Genomic DNA, 16,699 nt, shown 5'->3' with positions numbered 1-16,699 from the left:
GGGCTGCACCTGTCTTAGGTGATGCACTCAGTGCAAAGAGGTGAGAAGCAGACTCCGATCTGGTGATCAGGGAACAGGACACAGAGCACACCTAGGAGCAGGAAGGAGGTGAAAGTCAGCAGCAGTGTGAGAACTGGGCAGAACAGAGGCAGGTAAAGCCTGGACGGGAACAGGCAGGCCCTCAGGAGGGGAACAATGGGAAGGGCCTGCACTGAGTCACCTGTTTCTGCAGATCATTCTGGTTCCGAGGGGGAGAAGATGGAAGTGGATGCTGAGAGCAGAGCTCTCCCACAGAGACGTGGCCAACAGCAGTGTCCCCAGCCCAGGGGACCCTGACCCCACAGCAGCCCGCTGGGAATTGGAGGGACCACGGTTACTCCAGTGCCAGCAACAAACCTGTTTCAACTGTCAGAAAATTCTACTCATGAAAACCATTTAAAAGGAATGTTGTCTACTTTTCCTTAGAACTTAAAGCCAGTTCTATAGACTCAGACCACACTGGTGATGTCATACAGAGCCAGACAGCAATCCACTGGCATTTGAAGTGGAACTTGGAATCCGTTGTCACCCCACCCTCCCTGCTCAGTGCTCTCATGGTGTGGCCCCTCCTTGGTTCATAAATCCCATGTCCAATTCTCTCCTTGTCTTTTAATGGGCTCTTCCAGATCAGCCTTTGTCTTAAACTCCTTAAGGGTTTGAACTTGGATTTGTGGTACCTTCCAAATAATTCATTGCTCCAGATTTACACTGCATATAGTGGTGTAAACAAGTTTAATACAAATAGGATTACTGAGAAGGTTGAATTCACCCTCGGTGTAGCTCAGGGCTGGCTCCATCCTCCCTCTGCCACAGCACCAGCACCCCGCGGGGCTGCAGTCCATTCTGCCCACTTACACTTTGTCCTCTCATCATCAGAAGTCACTTCACTCCTTTCTCTTTTAGGACATGCAGAATTCTATTTCTTTCATTTTTGCCACAAACAACTGTCGATTTTGCTTTCTGGGAGAGTTGAAATGAGAAATGAAAAGTCTGACGTCATGATAATTATAGAGAAAAATGGTGAAGTCCCTTTGACTTTCTTTACTTTCCTTTATATGAACCTCAGAACGAAGTAGAAAATCATGTCAGAGGAGCAACACAGACTATGCCCAGTAAAACACTCTGTAATGACAATGTGGTTATTTACATTTAAATGAAACACTATGTATAATTAAGAATTGAAGGCTCTTACTACCTGAGTTAGCAGCCTGAGCCTCACTGCCCTGCATCCTGAGCAGGAGACAGAGGGGTGACCAGAGAAGCCCAATAGAAACGCACAGGCTGAATGAGCAGCTGAAGTTCACCAGTTTCTGTTCTACAAGTTTCTACTGAGAGACGTCGTCATTGAATCTCCCGTCCCCAGCTCAGAAATTCTGAGTTCAATGTGTTCAATAATTTAAAAAGAGAATTCAATAATAAAGCTGCACTTGCCAAAACAAATTACTGGCCCACTGAAGATCAATGATTGCAAACGGATAACGAATGCCTCCACCCACTGAGACAAAACAAACCTTTGCTGTCAGCGTTAGGGCTGTGGACACCACTGACACCTGGGTCCTGGCTCAGGAGAGGAGCAGGTCACCACCGAGAACAAGGGTCCTTCACACACACCCTCCGGGGGAAGCAGGAGGATGCTGACCCATCATTTGCCACAAAGACACAAGCCCCTCTGCCTGGGGAGGTTTCTAAGGACCTCAGGATGGGGTGAGCCTGCCCTCAGCGGGGAGTCCAGGAGAGTTATAGTTGAGGACACTGTCACTCAGAGGCACAGGGTCACTAGAGCTGATCTCGGCCTCGGGAATGGGGTGGCGCTGGGAGAATATTACTATCTTGTGATGAGAATCTCCACACCTACAGCCACCAGCAAAGAACCCGGATTCCTGCTGGGGGTATCGGCACAGCCTGAGGAGCACTAACAACCAGTTACAAACGCTGGAAGGAAATGGCAATGACTACACAAGTCCTGAGCCAGTGGCCCTCGTGAAGCATAACCACGTGGCCCTGCAGGAATGGGTTCTAGAGGAGAAACATCCCCGAAACGCAGTCACTAAAAACCTCAGCCTCTGCAGGGAACACAACAGGAAATAAAACCCAGCCCTTGGTTCTAAAGAGCTTATGGACTACATGTGGGCCAGCAAGGACCTGACAAAACACACAAGCCCACACGGATGAGGGAGCCTGACTCCCTGTGCAGAGTGAGGAGGGCAACATGGGGCCCAGATGACACATCTAAAGTTTGTTGGGAGCCCTGACCGGTTTGGCTCAGTGGATAGAGCGTCGGCCTGTGGACTGAAAGGTCCCAGGTTCGATTCTGGTCAAGAGCATGTACCTTGGTTGCGGGCACATCCCCAGTGGTAGGTCTGCAGGAGGCAGCTGATCGATGTTTCTCTCTCACTGATGTCTCTAACTCTCTGTCCCTCTCCCCTCCTTTCTGTAAAAAATCAGTAAAATATATATTTTTTAAAAGTTTGTTGGGAATTTAAAGCAGAAAATTAATATTGCAGATTGATGACATCTTCTTAGACCACCTAAAAGAAAACAAAAAAGGACGTGAAAGTGGAAAGAAATGCTTAGAAAATGAAAATTGTGGTGTTCCCTATTTAAGGGCCCTGCCTAGAAAGAAGGTCATTGGAGAACTTCTGGCCCAAGGTTGTTCACCAGACGCCCAGCTCAGCCAGGCCAGCAGCACCCTCCTTTGCCCATGGCCCTCCTGCTCTCGCTGCTCACGGCCCTGGTGCTGTTCAGCTCTGGCCCCGGGGGAGCTCTGGGCTGTGACCCGCCTCAGGACCACGTCCTGCTCAGCAGGGAGAACTTAGTGCTTCTGAGCCACATGAGCACCATCTCCCCTCTCTTCTGTCTGAAGGACAGAAAGCACTTCAGCTTCCCCCGGGCAACGGTGGATGGCAGCCAGGTCCAGAAGGCCCAGGCCCTCTCTGTCCTCCACGAGATGCTCCAGCAGATCTTTGACCTCTTACCTTCAGACAACTCCTCTGTCACCTGGAACATGACCCTCGTGGACCAACTGCGCTCAGGACTCCATCGGCAGCTGGAAGACCTGGACACCTGCTGGGCGCGGGAGATGGGAGAGGAGGGATCTGCCCTGGCCATGCAGGGCCCTACCCTGGCCTTGAAGAGGTACTTCCAGGGCCTCCGTCTCTACCTGAAGGAGAAGAAATACAGTGACTGCGCCTGGGAAGTTGTCAGAGTGGAAATCATGAGATCCTTCTCCTCAACAAGAGCCTTGCAAGAAAGGCTGAGAAATAAGGACGGAGACGTGGGATCGCCCTGAGAGGATTCTCATGGGTGAATGCGCCACCTCACCTTTGCCCATATGTCCTGGGTCATCTGCAAAGGCTCTTCTATCTGCTTCAGTCACAGGATTTATTGAATTTTACTCAGTAAATCGGTTGTCAGAATGTTAAGTGAGAAAATGTTAAAAAATTCAGCTTCTGGGTTAACAGTCCCTGATAGTTTACTGCCTGAATTGTTATTTATTGTTATTTATTTTTTTATTATTTATTTTTTCGCCTTATTATATTTATGTATTTATATAACCAATATTTGCTATTACCTTGAATTAAAATTTACAAAACATGTAACTTTTTAAAATTATTAAATTTGCATTTTGCTTTATTTATTCTATTCTTACCAAAGAAAACTTCTTGAGTTTTTAACTTCTGAAAACCTAAATCCTCATTTTTTTAATCTATCTCAAAATAGCACTCTCTTTTTAAGTCCTTTAGAACAGTCCCCCACCTCTCAGAAAGTGCTATGGAAAGCTGGAAACACATAGAATGGAGAAGAGCCCTGGGAAACATGGAGGATGTTCGGTGCTTATGTCAGAATTGTAACCGGTTTCCATTCCGTCAGCGAGGAGGAGAGGGCAGGGATATCGGGGAGGGGTCTTTAGAGCGAAGTGGAAAGGATACACGGGATTTGTTGGCTGATATTGGCATCTGGGCCTCCTCCTACCACAGTCTCCCAGTCCTGCTTCACTGGATGTATTCACTCCCTTCCCGCCCCGCCCTCACCGCCTCTAGGTCTGTGGTGGTTTCCCCTTCAAGGTTTCTAATCAGAAGAAAAGCCACAGGGAGAGAGCAACTGTGGAGGGGCCGCTCTATGTTCTTCACAACTGTTGTGGACAGTTCTGCTTCTAGGAGTGTGCTGATGGGTGTTCTGGGCCCTGAGCAAATGCCAGTTCCAATGAGGGCAGGGAAGGGAGTCAGCCAAATGCACATAACTGCGTGTGTGCTGTGTGACTATCTTAGAGAGCAGGGAGAGGACCAGTTTGGGAGGATTTCTTGAATCTGTGTCTCAGATGACCTCGCCAATGCTTCAGTTCACTTGTGAATAAATTGTGGGTAATATTTTAATACATTTTTATCCTTTATCTTTCTCTCCTCTACTCCTCTACTTCATGGACCAGTTTAGGAGAAAAAAATCTTGCAAGTTCTCGACTTTTTCCTTCCTTTCTTTGCCTATCACCTTTCCAACATTAGGATCCTTGCTACTTGCTTTGCAGATTTAATGGAAGTCAACTGTGTTACTCTTAAGTTACAAATAGGTTGTTTGACCATTTGAGTTCTGCTGGTCTAAACTGTGATCACCTGGGCTGGTACATTTACGCTTCTCTACCTCCAGGTACATTTTAAGGCAAAATTCAGGATGACTGGTGGTTGTCCTAGCCAAGTTGACACATAAAATTAACCATCACAACCACTGTCCTGGAGATAGGATGCTCTGATTCTCAGTAGCCTCTTTGTTCTTGTGAAGAGGGAAATTCCTAGAATGTGAAGAGCTTAGACTATGGAGTCGGCACTCCTAGATTCTCAAGTATTGCTCTGAAATTGGGAAAGCTAATCTCTCTGTGGCTTTGTCTTCTTCGTCTTCATAAAAAAGAAATAATGAAAGGAACTACATCTGGCTCTTTTAACTCATGTGTACTAAGTTATAAGAACAAGACTGACACATGAAGGTGCTTGAGAAACTCCTGTTTTATAAATGCATGTTTTCAAAGAGTGTTCAAAGGAATGAACCATCCTCCCTAATAAAAGAGTAATATGAAAATTAACCATCACTCCGCTACACACACAAGCCATGCCCACCAACCACGCTCACCAGCCAATCAGAGCAAGTATGCAAATAAACCCAACCAAGATGGCTACAGCCACAGAAAGCAGGAGGGAGGCTTGGGTTTCCCAGGCAACAGATGAAGCCAAGCTTTCCTCCTGCCCTCCCCGGCCTAAGCCTCCACTCAAGGTTACAAAGTTTCAATTATAGAAGGTAAACAAATCCAAACAGAAATGGCGGCAGCCACGGAACTGGAAAGGGAAGGAGGCTAGGGCTGCCCCCTGCTTTCCGCACACCCTGGCCGGCCCAGGCCTCCGCAAAAGGCTACAAAGTTTCAATTATAAAAGATATACACAAACCCCAACAGAAATGGCTGCTGGCAATGGAGCGATCAGGAGGCTTGGCTCCACTCCAGGCTACAAAGTTTCAATTGCAGAAGGTAAATAAATTCCAGATACCAGGACCTCCGCTTGGGTTGCCAAGGGGTGTGGCTGGTCTGCAAACCACCACAGGCCCCTCGCTCAGGCCGCCCCACGCACCAAGGGAACCCCCACCATGATCCAGGACACCCTTCAGGGTAAACCAGCTGGCCCCCACCCATGCACCAGACCTCTATCCTATCTAATAAAAGAGTAATATGCAGATTGACCATCACTCCAACACATAATATGGATGCCGCCATGTGGTCAAAGATCCTGCCCCCATGTGGACACAAGATGGCCACCACAAGATGGCCAGCATGGGAGGGCAGTTGGGAGGCACCAGGCCTGCAAGGGAGGGCAGTTAGAGGTGATCAAGCCTGCAGGGGAGGGCAGTTAGGGGTGACCAGGCTGGCAGAGGAGGTAAGTTGGGGGCAAACAGGCTGGCAGGGGAGCAGTTAGACATTAATCAGATTGGCATTGGAGTGGTTAGGGTGATCAGGCTGGCAGGCAGAAGCAGTTAGGGGAAATCAGGAAGGCAGTCAGGCGAACAGTTGGGAACCAGCAGTCCTGGATTGTGAGAGGGATCCCAGATTGGAGAGGGTGTAGGCTGGGCTGAGGGAACCACCCCTCCCCCAAGCCGCCGTGCACGAATTTCGTGCACCAGGCCTCTAGTGAATTAATATGCTTAGAAGACTGCATACACCATAGGAGGTGCTCAATAATGTCATTCTTATATTGATTATTTAAATGGATGTTCAGAGACCAAGGAAGGGAGTCAGAGGACACATCAATATGAGAGAGAGAGATATGATAGTTTAGTTCTGCTTGCCAGCTGACTAGGCCGGGGATTGAACTTGAAACCTAGGTACATGCCCTTGAGCTGGAATCAAGTCCTCGACCTTTCCATGGGTGGGTCAACACTAACCACTAAGAGACATCGACCACTTCTATGTCATCTTGAGTAGTAATGATATTTACTAGCAGATGACCCAAGTTACGGATAGATTCACTAATCATATGAAATGCACATTGAGAATGAGTAACATCCATGATTTTGCTAGATAGTATGATTAATTTGGTGTTCTTAGTTAAAGGGAGTCTTTTGTGAGTTGATTGGTGTGATTCCCATTCCTTGTTCCCAAAGGATTACATTCCAATCCAATTGAAACATAAAATTAATCATCACAAGGATTTAAGGTAAAATACTGTAGCGCCCAGTGGATTTCTAAACCTGTATCTCTATAACCGCAGATACTCTGTTCAATTGGGTTATATCATTTCTACCTGACATAAAGCCACGTGTGAACATTCTCTGCAACACCGTGTGAGTGATTTAAAGATTTGTTTATTTATTCCTTTTTCTCTTTCTTTCGTTTAAAAAATGTATTGGGGTGACATTGGTTCATAGGATCATATAGGTTTCAGGTGTGGATTTGTTACAAGATCTGTATATTGTACGGTATGCACACCACCCAAAGTCAAATCCTCTTCTGTCACTATATATTAGTCCCCCTTCACTCCCCGCCTTCCACACTGTTCCCTCTGACAACCCCCACACTACGGTTTGTGTGCATGAGTTTAGTGTGACATCCCACAGATGAGATCACGTGGTGCTCAGCTTTGTCCGCCACACTGATTTCACATAGCATAATATTCTCAGGACCCGTCCACGTCGTCCCAAATGGCAGGATTTCATCTTTTCTTATTTCTATTCCATTGTGTCTACGTACCACGTCTTCTTTAGCCAATTCTCTATTGATGGACACCTTGGTGGTCTCCATGTGTTGGCCACAGTGAATAATGCTACAATGAACAGAGGGGTGCATATATCTTAGTGTGTACGAGTTTTCGATTTCTCGGGTATACATGCAAGAGAGGTATTGCTGGGTCATATGGCAGGTAGCTCTGTTCTTAAATTTTTGGGGAAATTGCCAGATTGTTTTCCATAGTGGCTGCAGCAGTCTATATTCCCACCAGCAGTGAATGAGGGTTCCCCTATTTCCACAACTTCTCCAACACTTATTACTCGTCTGGTTGATAACAGCCATTCTAACAGGTGTGAGGTGGTGTCTCACTGTAGTTGTGATTTGCATTTCCCTAATTGCTAATGACATTGAACATCTTTTCATAGATCTGTTTGATGTTTGTATCTCTTCTTGGGAGAGAGGTTTACTCAGGTTCTCTGGCCACGTTCTAATTGGGTAGTTCGTTCAGTGTTGAGTTTTGTGAGTTCTTTATATAGTTTGGGTATTACACCTTGGTCGGGGCTATTCTTTGCAACTATTATCTTCCATTCATTGGTTGCCTCTTCGTTTTGTTGTCAGTCTCTATTGCTGTGCAGAAGCTGGTTAGTTTGATATGGTCCCATTCATTTATTTCTGCCGTTCCTTCACCTGCCTTTAAAGTCAAGTTCATAAAATGTTCTCTACAGCCAAGGCCCATACATTTAGTACCTATGCTTTCTTCGATTGATTTTATTGTGTGAGACCTTCTATTTATGTACTTGATCCCCTTTGAGTTAAGTTTGATTCATGGGGACAAACTGTAACCCAGTCCATTCTTTTCCATGTGGCTTTCCATTGATCCCAGAACCATTTATTGAACAGGTTTTCTTTACTCTATGGCGTTATATACCAATAATGAATTCTCAGAAAGAAAAACTAAACAAACATTTCAATTTACCATAGTGCCCATAAAATTAAGATACCTAGAAATAAACTTAACCGGGGAGGTAAAAGACTTGTACTCGGAAAATCACAGAACATTGAACAAAAGAAATAGAGGAATGTATAAATAAGTGGAAGAACATACAGTGTTCATGGACTTTAGAATTAACATCATTAAAACGTCCATAGTAACCAAAGCAATCTATAGATTCAATGCAATCCCTATTATATTACCAACAGCATATTTCACAGAATCAGAACAAATACTCAAGACCTCAAATAGCCAAAGCAATCTTGAGAAAGAAGAACAAACTTGCAGGAATCACAATACCAGCTATCAAGTTATACTGCAAAGCCACTGTAATCTTAACTGCCTGGGACTGGCACAAGAACAGGCATATAGATCACTGGAACAGAACAGAGACCAGAGAAGTAGACCCATGATATTACCCACAATAAATGTTTGACAAAGGAGGCAAGAGCATACAACAGAGTAAGACAGGCCCTTCAATAAAAGGCGATGGGAAATTGGACAGCACTGAGTTACACAGAGATCAGTGCCTGGCACAAGAACCAGAGGAATCTCAGAGCCCACTCTGCAGAGAACCAGCTCTGAGGAAAGGTTCCTGACAAAGCACTGCTGTTCTGTGAGTAGTAACAGTGAGCTAAAGAATCCCTTCTTTCAGCCTCAGAGGCAGACCACCTCTGGGGATGTTATCGGAGGCACAGGAAAACATAAAACAGACAAGAAAGAGGCAGAGGGTGCTGCTGATGAGAAATGGGACATACCTAGGTTTTCAGACCTTGAAGATCACAAAACTAATTTAAAAGCTCCTTCCTGGTTTAGTAGAAGGGCAGAGTACTTCCCTAAAGCACAGTTTAAGAAGGACTCACATCTGAGTCATCAAGATACACAATACTTCCAGGAAATACTAAAAAATGAATTGCCCTAACCAGTTTGGCTCAGTGGATAGAGCATCGGCCTTCAGACTGAAGGGTCCCAGGTTCAATTCCAGTCAAGGGCATGTACCTTGGTTGTGGGTACATCCCCAGTAGGGGGTGTTAAGGAGGCAGCTGATTGATGTTTCTCTCTCATTGGTGTTTTTAACTCTCTATAAAAAATCAATAAAATACATATTTTTTAAAATAAAAAAAAAACAACCAATGAATTAATGCCAGGACATCCATGATTAACAAAATAGCAACATTTTAGAGACACGAAATGACCTTCCACTTGCAAGTCCCTGACAGGCTTAGGGAGGAAAGGGGTGCGGCACGGTGCAAATATCATTTTAGCAAGTTCCATTCAGTCTACAAAATGCTAACCAAAGAAAGGAAAAGATCGGTCCTGCTAACTGTCCTCTCCAGCCTGCACACAACACCAATTTATACTTTTAACAATTCATTCAATGTGAGGTCCTGTGATGACGTTTCAGTAAAGTGAAATGAAAGAAAAATGACTCACCATTGTCACGTGGTAACAAGAAACGGTCCAACAGGGCAATACTCTCAACTGAACACAAGTAATCCCTTTTATTAAAAATAACATCTTAAATAAAACACTTGAATAGATTTCAGAGAGGAAGGTGGAGGGAGAGAGAGAAATGTCAATGATGAGAAACACTGATAGGCTGCCTCCTGCAAGCCCCACCCAGGGATCTAGCTGCAACCAGGACCTGTGCCCAGACCAGGGATGAACCCAGCACTTCCTGCTTCACAGGCTGAAGCTCCAGCGCTGAGCCAGGCAGGCCAGGCTGACAACAAGTCATCCTGAAAACACTCAAGTGTTTGCTTCCTTTCCAGCCAAGACAGTAAAATTACACTAAATCCTGGTTCTGGTACAAATAAAATACAGCTGAAATAAAGTGCAAGTTTCATACATGCAGTTTTTATAGCGTGAATGTAAAAAAGTAAAACATTTAAAATTTTTAGTTAATACTTAGTTAATAATCAATATATAAGTATTTTAAAATTCTAATAGAAGGATGTCTGAAGATTGAAATATTTTAAATTTTATGTAGATATTTAAATTAATATTTAAATATTTTTTAAAGTTTGGGAGAATGTGTTAATAGTTTCAACGTTTAAAATATATTTAAAATTTACAGCGATATTTATTTAATACTAAACTTTTCAACTATTTTAAAAATTTAATTAAGTGATGCTTTAATACAAAATATTTTTAAATACTGGGCTTCATATTAATATTTAATATTAAAATATTGTAATATTTTGAGTAGCTTCAGGAAGAGCCGTTTTAATGCTCGCACTTCCCAGTTTGTTTAACTTCCCTCCACGGCTCTCTAACTCTGTAACGTGGTCACATCACCGAAAGCCCCAGAGCCTTGGGAGCCGCCACTCCCGGGCCCAGCTCCCCCCGCAGCGTCCCCAGCGCGGGGCCGTCGCCCGTCCTCCCCGCGGTCCCGGCTCCGAATCCGGGCGCATCCCGCGCAGAAAGTGCCCCGATTCCCCACAAACCGCCCAACACGCTCTGATCCCCGCCTCTGGGCCCGCAGCACACGGGTTCTCGGTACCAATGGCCTCGCTGGAGCTTCCGCGCAGAAGGAAAGCCCCAAGCTCCTGGGGAAGCGCAGAGCCCCGTCTGCAGCAGCGGCGGCCTCCCCATGGAGGCTCTGCCTTCAGTATTAAAGCAGCACAGAGCAGCCCAGAGCAGCCCGGCCAGCTTCTCTGCTCTCAGACCAGACTGACTGAACTTCCCCAAAAGCAGCTTCAGAAAGGCCTCCTCCTCGCCCTCTGGCGGCCCGTTGGAGAACCGCGCTTTCTAGAAATCCCAACAAGGAAAGTTGCTGCTAATTGTTCCCGCGACTCCCCCTGGCGGTAGTGCCCTGAATCACTGCAATTCCCAATGGCCCAGATCCACCTGTGGCTGGTGGCAGGGGCCATGCTCTGCTCCAGCCCTGTTAGCTCTCTTGAGGAGGACTTACTTTGGATCCATAGAGGAGACAACCTGCGAGTTTTCAATCTTTTGAGGCAACTGCAAAGGACCCGCCCTCACCTATGCCTGGATGACAGAAACGACTTCAAATTTCCTTGGAATGGGACTACAATCACCCAGATGCAGAAGACAGAACGCACCTGTCTCCAACATCCGATGATCATGCACATCGTCAACCTCTTTACAACACAGCACAGCCTCGATGCATGGAACCACACCCTCGTCTCTCAACTCCTCTCCAGCCTTCATCACAGCCTGGAGCACCTGGAGCAGAGGGAAGGAGAAAATCGGGATTGTTCCAATTTGGGAATTCTCCTCCGGAAGTACTTCCAAAGCATCCATAACTACCTGAGAGAGAAGAAATACAGCGCCTGTGCCTGGGAGGTCGTTAGAGTGGAAATTACACTACGCGTTGGAATCATGTAACAATCCTCAAAGGAAAGTCAGCAAATTCACAATAAATGTCTATGGTGACTGACTCTCTCTCTTCAACTGCATTGTTTGCCAAGCCCCTAAATAATCTCCACTCAGATTTCTGCACCAGCTGAGAAATACCTGACTTAAAATCAAGGGGTTATTTTAAAAATATCTTTTACATCATGAATTTACAAAATTATGTTTAGAGAGAGGTACATGATCTGCCTCTTAAATAAATAATTTTATCACTTTTTTTTTTTACTGTTTAATTTTTGGGGACAGTGGTGGTGCAGGGGGAGGGACTATTTGCTATTTCCAAACTATAAATTCCAATATTTTTTTAATGAAAAGATTCTTCAGGATAATGTTTGGTTAAAGACATTTGGCAGTTAAGTTCACGCTGGCTCTTGTAACTGATCAACAGAAACCTATCCAGACGTTGGTTGGTCATTAGAGAACTTTGTCTTGCGTTTGTAGAAGAGAACAATGCAAGCATTCCTGATCAGAAGACTCTTATGTTTGGCTCTTGTGTAAACAATGATTGTAGGTCATGGGCACCTTCTATTTGGGAACTTGGTCAACTCAGCGTGTGTAGCTAAAGTTTTCTGGGAACTTGATTCTATTCTACCCAGTTGTACAGAGAGAAATGAGGGTGGATCACCTGGGACGTTTCCACGACTGTACAGGGCAGTATCACTGATGCTCCCAGCAGTGGGGCTGCACCTGTCTTAGGTGATGCACTCAGTGCAAAGAGGTGAGAAGCAGACTCCGATCTGGTGATCAGGGAACAGGACACAGAGCCCACCTAGGAGCAGGAAGGAGGTGAAAGTCAGCAGCAGTGTGAGAACTGGGCAGAACAGAGGCAGGTAAAGCCTGGACGGGAACAGGCAGGCCCTCAGGAGGGGAACAATGGGAAGGGCCTGCACTGAGTCACCTGTTTCTGCAGATCATTCTGGTTCCGAGGGGGAGAAGATGGAAGTGGATGCTGAGAGCAGAGCTCTCCCACAGAGACGTGGCCAACAGCAGTGTCCCCAGCCCAGGGGACCCTGACCCCACAGCAGCCCGCTGGGAATTGGAGGGACCACGGTTACTCCAGTGCCAGCAACAAACCTGTTTCAACTGTCAGAAAATTCTACTCATGAAAACCATTTAAAAGGAATGTTGTCTACTTTTCCTTAGAACTTAAAGCCAGTTCTATAGACTCAGACCACACTGGTGATGTCATACAGAGCCAGACAGCAATCCACTGGCATTTGAAGTGGAACTTGGAATCCGTTGGCACCCCACCCTCCCTGCTCAGTGCTCTCATGGTGTGGCCCCTCCTTGGTTCATAAATCCCATGTCCAATTCTCTCCTTGTCTTTTAATGGGCTCTTCCAGATCAGCCTTTGTCTTAAACTCCTTAAGGGTTTGACCTTGGATTTGTGGTACCTTCCAAATAATTCATTGCTCCAGATTTACACTGCATATAGTGGTGTAAACAAGTTTAATACAAACAGGATTACTGAGAAGGTTGAATTCACCCTCGGTGTAGCTCAGGGCTGGCTCCATCCTCCCTCTGCCACAGCACCAGCACCCCGCGGGGCTGCAGTCCATTCTGCCCACTTACACTTTGTCCTCTCGTCATCAGAAGTCACTTCACTCCTTTCTCTTTTAGGACATGCAGAATTCTATTTCTTTCATTTTTGCCACAAACAACTGTCAATTTTGCTTTCTAGGAGAGTTGAAATGAGAAATGAAAAGTCTGACGTCATGATAATTATAGAGAAAAATGGTGAAGTCCCTTTGACTTTCTTTACTTCCCTTTATATGAACCTCAGGATGAAGTAGAAAATCATGTCAGAGGAGCAACACAGACTATGCCCAGTAAAACACTCTGTAATGACAATGTGGTTATTTACATTTAAATGAAACACTTTGTATAATTAAGAATTGAAGGCTCTTACTACCTGAGTTAGCAGCCTGAGCCTCACTGCCCTGCATCCTGAGCAGGAGACAGAGGGGTGACCAGAGAAGCCCAATAGAAACGCACAGGCTGAATGAGCAGCTGAAGTTCACCAGTTTCTGTTCTACAAGTTTCTTCTGAGAGACGTCGTCATTGAATCTCCCGTGCCCAGCTCAGAAATTCTGAGTTCAATGTGTTCAATAATTTAAAAAGAGAATTCAATAATAAAGCTGCACTTGCCAAAACAAATTACTGGCCCACTGAAGATCAATGATTGCAAACGGATAACGAATGCCTCCACCCACTTAGACAAAACAAACCTTTGCTGTCAGCGTTAGGGCTGTGGACACCACTGACACCTGGGTCCTGGCTCAGGAGAGGAGCAGGTCACCACCGAGAACAAGGGTCCTTCACACACACCCTCCGGGGGAAGCAGGAGGATGCTGACCCATCATTTGCCACAAAGACACAAGCCCCTCTGCCTGGGGAGGTTTCTAAGGACCTCAGGATGGGGTGAGCCTGCCCTCAGCGGGGAGTCCAGGAGAGTTATAGTTGAGGACACTGTCACTCAGAGGCACATGGTTACTAGAGCTGATCTCGGCCTCGGGAATGGGGTGGCGCTGGGAGAATATTACTATCTTGTGATGAGAATCTCCACACCTACAGCCACCAGCAAAGAACCCGGATTCCTTCTGGGGGTATTTGCACAGCCTGAGGAGCACTAACAACCAGTTACAAACGCTGGAAGGAAATGGCAATGACTACACAAGTCCTGAGCCAGTGGCCCTCATGAAGCATAACCACGTGGCCCTGCAGGAATGGGTTCTAGAGGAGAAACATCCCCGAAACGCAGTCAGTAAAAACCTCAGCCTCTGCAGGGAACACAACAGTAAAGAAAACTCAGCCCTTGGTTCTAAAGAGCTTATGGACTACATGTGGGCCAGCAAGGACCTGACAAAACACACAAGCCCACACGGATGAGGGAGCGTGACTCCCTGTGCAGAGTGAGGAGAGCAACACGGGGCCCAGACGACACATCTAAAGTTTGTTGGGAGCCCTGACCGGTTTGGCTCAGTGGATAGAGCGTCGGCCTATGGACTGAAAGGTCCCAGGTTTCATTCTGGTCAAGAGCATGTACCTTGGTTGCGGGCACATCCCCAGTGGGAGGTGTGCAGGATGCAGCTGATTGATGTTTCTCTCTCACCGATGTTTCTAACTCTCTGTCCCTCTCCCTTCCTCTCTTTAAAAAAATCAATAAAATATACTTTAAAAAAGTTTGTTGGGAATTTAAAACAGAAAATTAATATTGCAGATTGATGACATCTTCTTAGACCACCTAAAAGAAAACAAAAAAGGAAGTGAAAGTGGAAAGAAATGCTTAGAAAATGAAAATTGTGGTGTTCCCTATTTAAGGGCCCTGCCTAGAAAGAAGGTCATTGGAGAACTTCTGGCCCAAGGTTGTTCACCAGACGCCCAGCTCAGCCAGGCCAGCAGCACCCTCCTTTGCCCATGGCCCTCCTGCTCTCGCTACTCACGGCCCTGGTGCTGTTCAGCTCTGGCCCCGGGGGAGCTCTGGGCTGTGACCCGCCTCAGGACCACGTCCTGCTCAGCAGGGAGAACTTAGTGCTTCTGAGCCACATGAGCACCATCTCCCCTCTCTTCTGTCTGAAGGACAGAAAGCACTTCAGCTTCCCCCGGGCAACGGTGGATGGCAGCCAGGTCCAGAAGGCCCAGGCCCTCTCTGTCCTCCACGAGATGCTCCAGCAGATCTCCGACCTCCTGCCCACAGAGAACTCCTCTGTCACCTGGAACATGACCCTCGTGGACCAACTGCGCTCAGGACTCCATCGGCAGCTGGAAGACCTGGACTCCTGTTGGGCGGGGGAGATGGGAGAGGAGGGATCTGCCCTGGCCACGCAGGGCCCTACCCTGGCCTTGAAGAGGTACTTCCAGGGCCTCCGTCTCTACCTGAAGGAGAAGAAATACAGTGACTGCGCCTGGGAAGTTGTCAGAGTGGAAATCATGAGATCCTTCTCCTCAACAAGAGCCTTGCAAGAAAGGCTGAGAAATAAGGACGGAGACGTGGGATCGCCCTGAGAGGATTCTCATGGGTGAATGCGCCACCTCACCTTTGCCCATATGTCCTGGGTCATGTGCAAAGGCTCTTCTATCTGCTTCAGTCACAGAATTTATTGACTTTTACTCAACAAATCTTCTGTCAAGTGTTAAGCGAGAAAATGTTACAAAATTCGGCTCCTGGGTCAATAGTTCCTCATAGGTTACTGCCTGAATGGTTCTCTATTGTTATTTATATATTTATTATTTATTCTTGATTGTTATTTATTATTTTTGGTTATAAATGGTCATAAATGGTTATTTATTTATTTATTATTTATTCTTTCATCTTATCATATTTATGTATTTATATAACCAATATTTGCTCTTACCTTGAATTAAAATTTACAAAACATGTAACTTTTTAAAATTATTAAATTTGCATTTTGCTTTATTTATTCAATTCTCATCAAAGAAAATTTCGTGAGTGTTTTACTTCTGAAAACCTAAATCCTTATTTTTTGAATCTATCTCAAAATAGCACTCCTTTTTAAGTCGTTTAGAACAGTCCCCCACCTCTCAGAAAGTGCTATGGAAAGCTGGAAACGCATGGAATGGAGAAGAGCCCTGGGAAACATGGAGGATGTTCGGTGCTTATGTCAGAATTGTAACCGGTTTCCATTCCGTCAGCGAGGAGGAGAGGGCAGGGATATCGGGGAGGGGTCTTTAGAGCGAAGTGGAAAGGATACACGGGATTTGTTGGCTGATATTGGCATCTGGGCCTCCTCCTACCACAGTCTCCCAGTCCTGCTTCACTGGATGTATTCACTCCCTTCCCGCCCCGCCCTCCCCGCCTCTAGGTCTGTTGTGGTTTCCCCTTCAAGGTTTCTAATCAGAAGAAAAGCCACAGGGAGAGAGCAACTGTGGAGTGGCCGCTCTGTGTTCTTCACAACTGTTGTGGACAGTTCTGCTTCTAGGAGTGTGCTGATGGGTGTTCTGGGCCCTGAGCAAAGGCCAGTGTTCCAATGCGGGCAGGGAAGGGAGTCAGCCAAATGCACATAACTGCGTGTGTGCTGTGTGACTATCTCAGAGAGCAGGGAGAGAGACCAGTTTGGGAGGATTTCTCTAAT

At 46.1% G+C, this 16,699-nt stretch overlaps 3 protein-coding genes across 3 annotated transcripts; all 3 read left to right on the top strand.

Moving 5' to 3' along the window:
* Positions 1–2,740: 2,740 nt before the first annotated feature.
* LOC129151666 (interferon omega-2-like) lies at positions 2,741–3,328 on the top strand. Its single transcript, XM_054727371.1, has one exon. It carries the CDS (start codon positions 2,741–2,743, stop codon positions 3,326–3,328), a length of 588 nt encoding a protein of 195 aa, XP_054583346.1.
* A 7,735-nt stretch (positions 3,329–11,063) lies between these two features.
* LOC129151559 (interferon omega-1-like) lies at positions 11,064–11,579 on the top strand. The gene has a single exon (XM_054726726.1). It carries the CDS (start codon positions 11,064–11,066, stop codon positions 11,577–11,579), a length of 516 nt encoding a protein of 171 aa, XP_054582701.1.
* Positions 11,580–15,023: 3,444 nt separating this feature from the next.
* Positions 15,024–15,611, top strand: LOC129151668 (interferon omega-2-like). The gene has a single exon (XM_054727373.1). The coding sequence runs from the start codon at positions 15,024–15,026 to the stop codon at positions 15,609–15,611; it is 588 nt and encodes a 195-aa protein (XP_054583348.1).
* Positions 15,612–16,699: the final 1,088 nt, after the last annotated feature.

The sequence above is a fragment of the Eptesicus fuscus genome, chromosome 15 (assembly GCF_027574615.1).
Source record: "Eptesicus fuscus isolate TK198812 chromosome 15, DD_ASM_mEF_20220401, whole genome shotgun sequence".
NCBI classification, from domain to species: Eukaryota; Metazoa; Chordata; class Mammalia; order Chiroptera; family Vespertilionidae; genus Eptesicus; species Eptesicus fuscus.
This window is presented reverse-complemented; position numbering and strand designations above follow the sequence as displayed.